This window comes from Propithecus coquereli, unplaced genomic scaffold (assembly GCF_000956105.1).
Source record: "Propithecus coquereli isolate 6110/MARCELLA unplaced genomic scaffold, Pcoq_1.0 Scaffold107, whole genome shotgun sequence".
NCBI lineage: Eukaryota > Metazoa > Chordata > Mammalia > Primates > Indriidae > Propithecus > Propithecus coquereli.
Genome location: NW_012134636.1, coordinates 2,226,140 through 2,238,663, shown reverse-complemented (window position 1 = coordinate 2,238,663; position 12,524 = coordinate 2,226,140). Strand labels below are relative to the sequence as shown.

Sequence of the window (12,524 nt, the reverse complement as noted above, 5' to 3'; positions counted from 1 at the left end):
TTTTAGTTGTCCAGCTAATTTCTTTCTATTTTTTAGTAGAGACGGGGTCTCGCTCTTGCTCAGGCTGGTCTCGAACTCCTGAGCTCAACCGGTCGTCCCGCCTCGTCCTCCCTGAGTGCTAGGATTACAGGTGTGAGCCACCGCGCCCGGCCTATTTTGACCTTTTATACAGCAGCCAGACCCACATCCTAACATATAAAATTTAAAAAAAAAAAAAAAAAAAAGCAGTGAATTTAGGTTTATTAATAACTCTAAAAAGTATATTAGAAAAGAACTATCAATTTGTTTCCTGGAGTCCTGGTTAAGTAAAATACCACTTTTAATTAATAACCCTTAGGATTAATCTAGAAAGACTAAATATTCTTACTCAAGAGAACTAAAAATCCAGACGTTTTACTCACCTTTTGGATTTCTAAATGAGAGTCAGAGTCATCCAAAAACTCTAGGGGTGGCGAGCGTTTGTCAATGACTGTCCTTCGGTCACCAAGTGGGTCCTCGCCGGGTTCCTCCTGAGGGTCTATAACCACTCTCCTGTCACAGAAGTTGCTTCTCTCTAGCACAGTCTTTTCCTCCTCCACTCCCACCTCTGGGGCTGACTCTTTCTCTTTCTGAGAACTTGTGACCTTGACATTCCTAGCTGGTCCTTCTCCACTCCTGGTTGGTCCTTCACTCCTGACTGGCCCTTCTCCACGGCTGGGATGCTCTCCTGTACTTGGTTTTGCCCTAATGGTGGCCTCACCTTTCCTTTTTGGCATCGATTTCCCCAGGATGCCCTGAATAGCCTTCAGGTAGATCATTGTGGAGCCTTGGTCTCGAAGTCTATCCCTCTTCCTTTTCTGAACCTTGTTTGGTTCCTCAATTGTATCATTCTGACCCTCAGCTTCAGCTGCACATTCAGAGTTCATGGAGTTACGACAACTATCTTTGGAATCAACCTGGAAGAAAAAACAGACTTTGAAAAGACTGTCCCAAAGGCAATTTTGTAACATGAAGTATTTGGCAAGTTATAAATCAGTGGTGGTTCCACCAGCCAAAGGGAAAGTGACTGTGGTTAAGGCAAAGATTCTGTCCAGGTGGTGGTTTTCGTCCACCCCACTGAGAAGTGCCACTGTAAACGTGACTGAATTGCTGCCATTTCTTATTATTTACCTTCTGCTCATCAGGTGACATACTCTTACTAGAGTAGGAAAGAATGAGCTAAAATTAACAGCCGAATTATGCCAGACTATGAGCCCCTGGAACGCAAGGACTACCAAACACTTCAGAACACACACAGGCAAAACAGAAGCTCAGTTTTCCCACTGAAAAGGTCCTTAGAAACCAGCTAGCCCAATCCCACATCTAAGAGTCAAGGAAACCTAAAGACCCAGTGAGGGGAAGGGCTGGCTCAGGGGACCCCAATCTCCTGAGTCCCCAGTACAGTGTTCTTCCCACTTTACCCCAAGCCTCCTTAAAGCACTCTGCAAACGCCTTCCCTGAAATCATAACCTTGGTGTTGGAAGGTGTTTCAGTCTCCCAAAGAATGCACTGAGGTCAATCAGGAGACTCTAACTGCCCCCCAACCTTGAATCTCCTCAGAGACAGAGGGGAAGTCTCAGCCCCCTTCATCATTTCCCTTCCACATCCACTCACTCCAGGAGTCCACAGGGAAACAACTAGATTATTTGTCTGCAAAATTTGCTGTGGAAACTCTGATTCAGTCTAATCCCAGCCTGGTATAAGAACACTCCATAAATCTCCCCTAGAGCCATTCCATAAGCAGTGGACCATTACCCAAGGCAGTCTACAGCCTCTAAAATAAAACTTCTCTTTCATTTGTATTAAATTCCTCTCAAAAGGAAATATACCCAGGGAAAGGAACTCCACATACCAAGCTCACTAATTCTTTTCCTCTACTGAGGAAAAGAGGAGTCTATGAAAAGGAATGTCCAGAAATAGGGGACTGGTTAAAAAACAGACACATACCATAAAACTATGGTCCCCTAGCCCCAGGCTGTGGACCAGTACACCAGTCTGTGGCCTGTTAGGAACCAGGCCACACTGCAGGAAGTCAGCAGCAAGCGAGGGAGTGCATTTACAGCTGCTCCCCATCCTTCGCATCACAGCCGGAGCCCCACCTCCTGTCAGGTCAGCTGTGGCATTAGATCCTCACAGGAGCGCAAACCCTACTGTAAACTGCACGGGAGGGATCTAGGTTGCGCGCTCCTTATGAGAATCTAATGCCTGATGATCTGAGGTGGAGCTGAGGCGGGGATGCTAGCGCTGGGGAGCAGCTGCAAATATAGGTCATCATTAACAGAGAGGTCTGACTGCACAGAGACCATAATAAATCAACTGCTTTCAGATTCATCAAAACCCTATCAGTGAGGGGCAAGTGACAATGTAATAATAGAAATGAAGTACACAATAAATGTAACGCACTTGAATTATCGTAAACCATGCCTGCCCCCAGCTGTGGAAAAATTATCTTCCATGAAACCAATCCCTGTGCCAAGGGTGGGGACCGCTGTTGTAAAACACATTGCAGCTTTAAAAAAGAAAAGTTGCTCTAATGTTCATGCTACATAATAAAAGTAAAAAAAACAAGTAGCAGACTAACAAATACAGGGTACTCTCACTTTTGAAAAGGCAAAAATACTGTGTATGTATATACTTACAAACAAAGCCTAAAAAGATAAACTGTTTATAATGGATACCTTTGGAGCATGAAGTGGAAAGAGGCTTAGGCTCTTATAAGCTTCTTGTACAGTTTGGCATTTTTTCCTCCAAGAAGCACATAGTATCTTTGTTTAAAAAAAAAAATAACTTTAAAAGGCCAGGTGCAGTGGCTCATACCCGTAATCCTAGAACTTCGGGAGCCAAGGCAGGAGAATTGCTTGAGGCCAGGAGTTTGAGACCACCCTGCGCAACACAGTAAGAACCCCATCTCTTAAAAAAAAAATTTTAAATTAGCTGGGCATGGTGGTGCAAACCTGTAGTCCCAGCTGCTCAGAAAGCTAAGCCAGGAGGATTGCTTAAGCCCAGGAGTTCAAGGTTACAGTGAACTCTGATCACACCACTGTACTCCAGCTTGGGCAACATAGTGAGACCCTATCTCAAAAAAAAAAAGAAAGAAAAATCATTATCCTGATTCAAAGACTAGAGGAAAAAAATAAATTTTTCTAAAAATCATTGAACCTTTGGAAGTATACACAAATATAGGTGTTAGTATAGGCATAATAATTTTTTTTTTGAGACAGCGTTTCACTCTATTGCTTGGGCTAGAGTACAGTGTCATCATCATAGCTCACTGTAACCTAAAACTCCTGGGTTCAAGCAATCCTCCCGACTCAGCCTCCCAAGTAGCTGGGATTACAGGTGCTCACCACCACGCCCAGCTAAGTTTCTCATTTTTTTGTAGAGATGGGGTCTTGCTCTGTTGCTCAGGCAGGTCTCAAACTCCTGGCCTCAAACAATCCTCCCACGTCACCCTCTCAAAAATATGACGATTACAGGCGTGAGCCACTGCACCTGGCCTAGGCATAATATTTTTTTCTGGAAATACTCAAATTGTTGGCAGCTGCTAACTTTGGGGAGATGAACAGGAAAGGTTGCTTTTACTTTCATTTTAACCTTACTGAACTTACTGAATTTTTCTACTTTCTTGATTTTCTAACGTGTCTACAGCGATTATCTGGGCAAGGAGATCATGGGCCATTTTTGTTTTCTTTATACCTTTCTATATTTAATTCTGGTAAATGTTAACACTAAACTTGAAACTGCCTGGGCCTGCCCTGTAGTCACAGCCTGACTTCCCAGCTACTCCTCCACTGCCCACTTCTCTGACTGCCACCAACCACCTGCCATCCTTGGCCCATCACGCCCTTACACACTGTCATTGGCACATCTTATTTCTATCCGTCAGAAAGGCAGCTGCTCCTCACCTCAAGCCCACTGATGCCACTTGGGAGTACAGACCCAGAGTTAGAGATTCTGGTTTTTCTCAAGTGAAACCATAAATCTTGAATTTAATGCATTTTTCATCCATACAGCAAGTACTTATTGAGAATTTACTCTGTGCCAGCAGGCACTATTCTGCAGGTTTAGCATTCACTAAAACATACAGAAACAAGCTGCCTCCTGCAGCTGATCTACAGTTGGTGAGGGAAGAGAAAACCAGAGGAAAGACAGAGCAAATAAGTGAAATATATATGTTAGAGTGATAAATAACACGGAGAAAAATAAAACAAGGAAAGGGAATAGAAAGTGAGGAGGGGAAGATCACCCAAGTCTGGAGTTCAAAGCAGGGATTTGGGCTGAGGTCATAAATTCTTAATGTGAATTTGCAAAAATTTAAATACTATGGGGACCTTGCAGGCTACATTCAGTCCATGGACAAGCAGTTTGCCAACCCTGGTTGGGAAGCCCGGGACTGTAGTTGGGGGAGAAAAAAGATTAGGAATACAATAACATAGTGTATGTTTTTGCATGGATTTACAATTTACAGAGCTGCCACAGCTGTCAGTCCTCATTTACAGAAAAGGAAAGTGCCACACAGCTTGTAAGTGGCAGAAACAGGATTCAAACTCAAGTCCTCCCTAACATCCTGGAAACCAAGCGAGAAGAATGGTGGAAATATGAAAGTGAGAAACACTATCAAAGGCTGTAGGGGTCCCAAAGACACTGAGGCCCTATGATGGATCAAAGTCACTGAGGAAGAGTTTCAACAGGTGATAAGAGGCTCTAAAGGTAAGGAGTAGGCAGAACGTGGGCAGAAAATGAGAAGAGACAAACTACCTGCTTCAAAAATGAGATTTCATTCTTCCCAGCAGCACTGCTTGGCGAACTGTGCATCTCCAGAGAAAGGAGGGGAAGATCAAATAGAGACATTGCTCCAGCCCCACTACCACTCACCTGAACAACCACAACGGTTCCCAGCCAGCTCCCTGCCTTCTCCCTCCTAGCCCTCCTCCACAATGTGCCAGAGGAGCTCTAAAATGCAAATCCCACAACAGCATGCCCCAGCTTAAAACCCTTCAATGGCTCTGCATTTGCCTATAGAACACATCTGAAACTTCTGAGCTCATCAGAAGCCATCCCCTCAGCCTTGCTGCCCAGCATCGTCTCCCATCTTTCTCCAAACACCCAAATGTCCAAGGAATGCAGAAAGGTGTTAGGGAAGGGGAGGAGGCCCTTGGGGCCAGAAGTGCCCAAGCACTGCAGACAAGCAGCATTTCCTGACACCTTTTGGGCACATCCTATTCTCTATGCCTGAAATGTCCTTTGTTCCTCCTTGCCCATCAGAACTCAGATGCCAGCTCTTCTGTGAAGACCTCCCCAATGGTTAGACACTCATTCCTCTGACCCTCGCGTACTTCAAACATTCCTGTTACAGCACTCTGTTCACTGCCCTGTAGCAAGTGATTTCTCAGTCTGTCAAGTACTGCCTTACTGTCCTTGGTTTTTGTAAAATAACTTCCCAGCCCCTAGCACTCTCCACCCAAGCGCTGGACATCTGCCAAGGGAAGATGCGGGAAGTGGGATATTGTGAAAGATCTATCAGTAGAGAGCCAAGATACTCAATGGTTTACTGTGTCTGGGTGTCTCCCCCTGCACAGCACTCATCAAGGGAAGGACCTTGCTGCCTTCATCTCTCCACCCCTCGCATCTGATGCCAGGCCGGGGCACAGCAAGTGCGCCCAGAGGCAGCAGTGCAAAGCATACTGGCTTTGAAGTCAGACCAATCTGGGATTATCCCACAGCTCTCCTGCTTACAAGCCACATGGCCTTGGTCAGATTATTTAACCTTTCCAAGTCTCATTTTCCCACTGCCTACACATAGTAGGTGCTCAAGTATTTGTTAATTGATATGAAACTATTTGTTGACTGATATGCAGAGATAATACCACCTACTTCATGAGCCTCTTAGGAGGATGTGACAGTCTATAGGTCAAACACTGAGAATCACAGTTGTTCAGGGTCTATCACATCATGAATGCTCAAATTTTCCCTTCCATTCTTCCTTCCCTAAATTGAATGTAGCAATTTAGATATGTCATAATAAAGACTAAATATAGAGTACATGAAGGTGCTCATAATACAGTTAACCTCCTCTATAAAGAGTAAGCTAAGATCATAAGGGTAACATTAGAATTTGAGAAAACCTCTCAAAGGGCTGTCAAGAAGGGAACAGCGTGCGGTCAGCCAGCAGTGATTCTAAAACGCCCAGCCTAACATCTCCCCCTCTGAATATTCTGTGACCTGGCACAGAGCCTCTGTGTTGAAGGCGAGGGGAAAGGGACACAAAGCCAAGTGTGTACCCCTCAAAGTTTACGGAGCAGACACAGAATGGCAGGACCTGGGGGAGATTATGCCATTTTTCTGAGTGCCCCTTAGCTGTACTTGCTGACAGGACTTAGGACTTATTAGACAAACAAGCTCACACACGGCAGAGCAAGGGGGGAGGAGGAGCAGTTGCAGGGGAAAAGAGGCATTTTGTAATTCATCACGATGAGTAAAGTACTGTACCTTGTTTTTAAACTGACAAACACACCCTCTAGAGAAAGACCTTAGCAGTGGTAGCGATGGACAATTAGGATATCAAAATCTTCATTCAACAGGAGTGATCTTTCTACAATGCAAATCTGTCTTTCCTCTGTATAGAGCCCTATATAAATATCCTAAGGGCTTAGAATACAATCCAAATTCCCTTAGAATAAAACCCATTGGCCACAGGATAGAATCCAAATTCCCTTAGCTCCTAAGACCTTGCTGTGATCTGCCCCTACCTAGCTCTCCAGAGGCCCACTGTGGGCAGTCATGTGACCTCTCCAGCCCTCCCACCAGACTATGTGTTCCCAAGAAGCTGTCTCATCACTCCAAGACACAACAGAGTGGCACACAATAACCCTCAAGTGCTTCCTGAAACCATGAAACTGGCAAAACAAGGCCCCTCTGGCCTTAATGAGAAAGATGGGTCCGTCCTAGGATTAGACCCATCCAAATTAGAGGCCACACCCTCAACTCTTGAGTTCCCAGGACAGGACGGCCTGAGCCAGGGGATACAGCACACCTGAAAGACTAAGTAAATTCCTGCCTCTCCTGACACCAGGCTTCACTTTATCTGTAATTGTCAGCGAAGCTAAATTTAATCAATTGATATTTTATACTGTAACCAAGTCCTCTAAAATTGTATCAAGGAGGATTAATGACAAGATTACATTGTATGAGCAAAGCCCCATACTTACCGATTTACATTTGAGCCATAGTCGGTATGTTTATCTCAAAGACAGAGCTTTTCAACTCACCATTACTTGTGAATTAAAAAAGAAAAAAATCCATGTGCCCACACAAGAGTTCAGACTGCGAGGTCCACACTGCAAAAACCTGGGCACTTCGGGTTCCCCAGGATAAACAGCCAAATACACTTTCATTTCTCAGCTCTACATAAGAAACCACCAAGGAAAAGTTTAAAAATAAACCCACTTTCCTTAGGATTTTTTTTTATTGCTTTTGTAAAATAACATTCAGGGCAGCCCTTCTCATCCAAAATAAGGCTTTTTTCTCCACTCCTCCACAGGCAGAACTCCTCCTCCCTTTTGAAGGTCTGGAGCTCCAAAACCTAGAATGCCAACTCTAAGAAGGCCATATCTCTGCTTTGTTACCAAAGAATCCCAAACACCTAGAACACCAACTGGCACAAACTAGGCCCTCGATAATAACTATTTGTTCAAAGCCTGATTGAATGAGTGGATGAAATGTACCTTCTCTATGAAGCACTGCTCAGTCTGCCCCAAGTACTTTAGGAAACCCTCTTGTGTGCTACCAATGGGGCACTACACGTTTAACCTTCAAAAAAAAAAAAAATAAACAACCACAACAACAAAAAAAACATGCCACTAAGCAAAACCCAACATGTTGCAAACCATCACTTTGGTGAAAAGCCACACCAAGAACCACGTTCCTTGGTTCTGTGATTCAGAGTGGTTCAGAGTACAAAGGCACAATTCCTTAGACCGACAACCAAACCAAGTAACATCTGCGTCTCTAAAGCATGCCCTCCACCTTCTGCTGCAGTGATTCTCCAATCTGGCTGCACATTTACAATTACCTGGGAAGCACTTAAAAATATGGAAGCCCAGATCAACACTAGGTTGATCACATGGCAGAAATACTCTCTAGGGATCAGGGGGATGGGGGGGCAAATCTACAACTAAAGGACACGGGGAACACTAAAGGGAGGGAAGGGCATGCCTTTAACCCGCACTTGGGTGAGGCAAAGACATAAACTGTAACTATGTTTATACCCTCACAATACCCTGGATTAAAAAAAAAAAAAAAAAAAAGTGCAATGTGCACCACCCGAAGGATAGACATATTTGAAACTCGGACTTAGGGGGGGTAGGGGGGCAAGGGCAACATATGTAACTAAAACATCTGTACCCCCATAATATGCTGAAATTAAAAAAAAAAAAAAAATGGAAGCCCAGTCCACACCCAAGCCCAATTAAATGAGTTTCTCTAGGATGGGAGGTATTTTTAAGCTTTCCAAATAGTTCCAGAGTGCTGCCAAGTTTGCAAACTACCTCTCTACTGAACTTCCAGGCCACCCCAGGCAGACTGCTTGGTCTTCCGAGTTTGGGTAGAGTAGACTTCTGGAACACGCCTGAGACCTTCAAACACATGATCTTTTTTAGTCTCCTTCCACCAAAATTCCCATCCTCCCCTCTCAAGCCAAGTGAAAGGGACTTCACCGATTGCAAGGCGTGGCAGCCACCTACCTTAAGGCTGCAGGCTTCCTCCTCTAGAGAAGCCATTTCTTCTAGAGAGGGGTCGGCAGGGCGTAGAGGGGATCCCCCTGACGAAAGGAACCCGCGAGTGCTCCGAATCAGGCAGCCTTTGGATGCGGCCCCGCCCACACCTGGGCCGGAAGAAGGGGAGGAGGAGGAATTTCTGCCTCGGGATGAGCCCCAGGATAACCGCGGCGTGCAAGCCACATCGTCCTCCTTCTGGGCTTTCAGGCGCTTGGGGCTGCTGGCCCTTCCTGAACGCGACACAGAGCTATGAGCTGGCCGGCTGGAGGGGGCCACATCACTGGGCTCCCGGAGGCAGCTGCGCTTGCTGGGACACCCTTCCGACGCGCTGCTCCAGTGGTACTTGACCTTGCGCCGCTCCGACGCCATGGGCACCTGCAAGGTAAAGGGGGCCTGGATTCCAACACCATCCTTACTGGCTGCCGCAGCTCAAATTCCCGCCACCCCGGTCCCCCTAAATGGGGGACCAAGCCAGAAGGTCAGAGCCAGGGGCTGGCCTCACTGACCTTTCCCTCTTCTTTCCACTGCCCATCACAGTTCTCAAGGTTTCAGAGACGCCAAAGCGCTTCGACTCAGTTTGCAATTCCAAAGCGCTTCGGAGAAGTCAAAACGATCCGAAATTTACTAAAGGCTTCGGTTTGGTTTCCAAGCCCACAACGTGCTTCCGAGATCACCAAGCGCTTCAGTTTGCACGGCGCTACTTCGGAGCCGCCAAAGCGCTTCCGGGACTACAAAGCGCTTCGATTTAGTTTGGAATACAAAGCCCTTCAGAGCTGTCAGAGCGCTTCAAAAGACCACAAGGCGCTTTAAGGTCCCCACACGGCGGCCAGACCCGCAGCCCTAGGGCCAGGCGCGCGGCCCGAAGGCCCTGGCAGCCTAGGGCGGGCCGGAGGGCAGGCCCGGACCCGCGCAGCAGCCCGCCCTGCGCCCGCGGCCCCGCCGACCAGCCCTGGGCCGGAAGGGGCCCCAGCCGCCCCGCGGGAGCCGGTGGCGCCCCAGTCCGCCGTCTCAAGACAGAGCCCCGGCCCGCCTGGCCGCCGCGGCCCAGACGCCCGCCCTGCTGCCCCGCCGTCCCGCCTGGCCGCCCGCTCGCCGCCCGCCCCAGTCCTGCGGCCCGGCACGGACTCCGCCCGAGCTGCAACCACTCCGGCCTCCGCGGCGTCCGCCCTCCGGAACCAGCCCTGAGGCCCGCAGCCGGCGAGCGGCAGGGGCGGGGCCTGCGCCCAACGGAGAACGCCCATTGCTCGAATGGGCAAGGGGCAGGACTCCGGGCAAGATGGAGCCCGCCTCTTGGTCAGGAGGCTGGAAGGCGGGACTCTACGCCTTACGAAGCTCGTCCATTGGTTGAAAGCCAGACGGGGCGGAGCCACTCACGTGGGTTCGAAGAGCGCGAAGCTGAGGCCACACCGCAGTTCCTCAGGCCCGCCCTTTGTGCGCGTAGGGGGCGTCCGCTGACCCCATCTCACAACAGTGCTGCTCCTTGCTGCTCAACGTTGTCCCCGTCCCTTGCTGGACGCTTTCAGACCCGGATTCCTCATCGAACCTACACCAAACCCTGTGCAAAGCATTATCACCCCATTTAAAGAGCAGGAAACTGGCTCAAAGAGACCAAGTGACACACCCAGAAAGTGGCAGAATTAGAAGTTAGAAGCCACAAAAAGAGACTACACAAAAAGTAGACTGTCTACACGGCAAAAAATAGCAAAGGCGAGGTACAAATGTAGAAAAATATTTACAACACATGACAAAGGGCTGATGTCCTTACTATGTAAAAATTCTCCCAATAAGATAATTCAGTATTAAAATGGGCAAAGGAAATGAACTAATGAACAGAAACAAATTACCAAAGGCTCTTAAACATATGAAAAGATGGCTCCACCTCAGTCATTAAAACTGTACAAATAAAATTATAACTTTTCACTTATTAGATTGGCAATGATCAAAATCCGTGATAATATACTTTGTAGCTGAAGATGTGGGGAAATGCACTCCCACAGCACATATAAATTGGTACAATCTCCTTGGAAGGCAGCACTGTTTATAGTAGCAGAAATGAAAACAAAACTTCAATATCCATCAGTAGGAGCTGGTTGCATACAGTATGGAACATCCATACGATGAAATGTCAGGCAAAAAGAATGAAGTGATCTAAAAGTACTGTTAAACAATGGCCAAAAAAGATGAAAAAACAAAGGGTCTAGAAGAATGTGAATGAAATACCCCGTGTGTAGCTAAATAAAGGAGAAAGTGGGAATCTAAGATACATGTGGTTTTCTTTTTTCAAATGCCTGAAGATAACCACTTTGTGTTTGTTTCTAACAGCTTTACTGAGATATAATTTACATATCATAAAGTTCACCCATTTAAAGTATATGATTCAGGCCGGGCTTGGTGGCTCACGTCTGTAATCCTAGCACTTTGGGAGGCTGAGGCAGGAGATCCCTTGAGCCCTGGAGTTTGAGACCAGCCTGAGCAACATAGCAAGACCGTCTCTACAAAAAATTTAAAAAAGAAAAAAAATTAGCCAGGCATGGTGGCTTGAGCCTGTAGTCCCAGCTACTCCAAAGGCTGAGACAGGAGGATCATGTAAGCCCAGCAGTTTGAGATTACAGTGAGCTATAATGACACCACTGAACTCTAGCCTGCGCAACAAAGACCCTATCTCAAAAAAAAAGTGTTAATATATTTACAGAGTCATGCAATCATTGCCATAATCAAATTTTAGAACATTGTCATCACCCCAAAAATCTTGTGCCTATTATCACAACTCCCCATCCTAAACCTCCACATCCACACTCCTAGGCCACCGCTAGTCTAGTTTCTGTTTCTATAGATCTGCCTATTCTGGTAAAATAAAAATGGAATCATACAACACATAACTGGCTTCTACTTAGTATAATCTTTTCAAGGTTCATCTATGTTGTAACATGTATCAGTACTTCTTTTTTGTGGCTGAATAATATTACATTGTGTGGATATACCACATTTTATCTACTCATTAGTTGATGGACATTGAGGTTGTTTCTACTTTTTTCTTTTTGGTTATTATGAATAATGCTGCTATGAACGTTGGTTTGTAAGCTTTTGTATGGACATAGGTTTTCATTTCTCTTGGGTAGATATCTAGGAGTGGGATTGCTTGGTCATATGAAAACTCTACGTATAACCCTTTGAGGAACTGCCAAACTGTTTTTCCAAGTGCACCATTTTACATTCCTACCAGCAGTGTATGAGGGCTCCAGTTTCTCCACATCCTGGCCAACACTTGTCTGTCGTTTTAATCAAGAATCCTAGTGAATGTTAAGTCGTATCTCATTTAGGTTTTAATTTGCATTTCCCTGATGACTAATTGAGTACCAAGATAAAAAAAAATTTTTTTATTGTCTCTGGAAGGACACTCCAATCTAGTGACAGTGGTTACCTCTGGGAAGAAGACATTGGAGACTAAGATCTCAGTGGGAAAAAGCCTTGCTTCTCACCATGTAACCTTTATGTACTGTTTGGATTTTTTATCATGTTCATCTATTACCTTAAAAAAAAATTCAGGGCTTAGGAGTTGCAGTCCATGAAAGACATCGTGGTGTACCCATAAGTCCCTGGAATTCATATATAGACTTCTGTATGTATGTATTTACACTTTGCTGAGCAGAGACGGCCTATAGCTTTCATCACATTCTCAAAGGGGTTCACTGACTTCTGCAAAAATATATGACGCCCTAGTCTGGAAATTCG

At 46.0% G+C, this 12,524-nt stretch overlaps 1 protein-coding gene across 2 annotated transcripts in view; it reads right to left on the bottom strand.

Moving 5' to 3' along the window:
* The window catches only part of TATDN2 (TatD DNase domain containing 2), a 29,554-nt gene extending 19,765 nt beyond the window's left edge, over window positions 1–9,789 (bottom strand). For both annotated transcript variants that reach the window (XM_012647281.1, XM_012647290.1), the window contains exons 1-3: window positions 9,299–9,789; window positions 8,760–9,167; window positions 402–935 (exon numbers count right to left, since the gene is read on the bottom strand). In XM_012647281.1, coding sequence (XP_012502735.1) covers window positions 402–935; window positions 8,760–9,161 — 936 coding nt within the window. In that variant the 5' untranslated portion in view covers window positions 9,162–9,167; window positions 9,299–9,789. The remainder of the gene's footprint in view (window positions 1–401; window positions 936–8,759; window positions 9,168–9,298) is intronic.
* Between the last annotated feature and the right edge of the window lie 2,735 nt (window positions 9,790–12,524).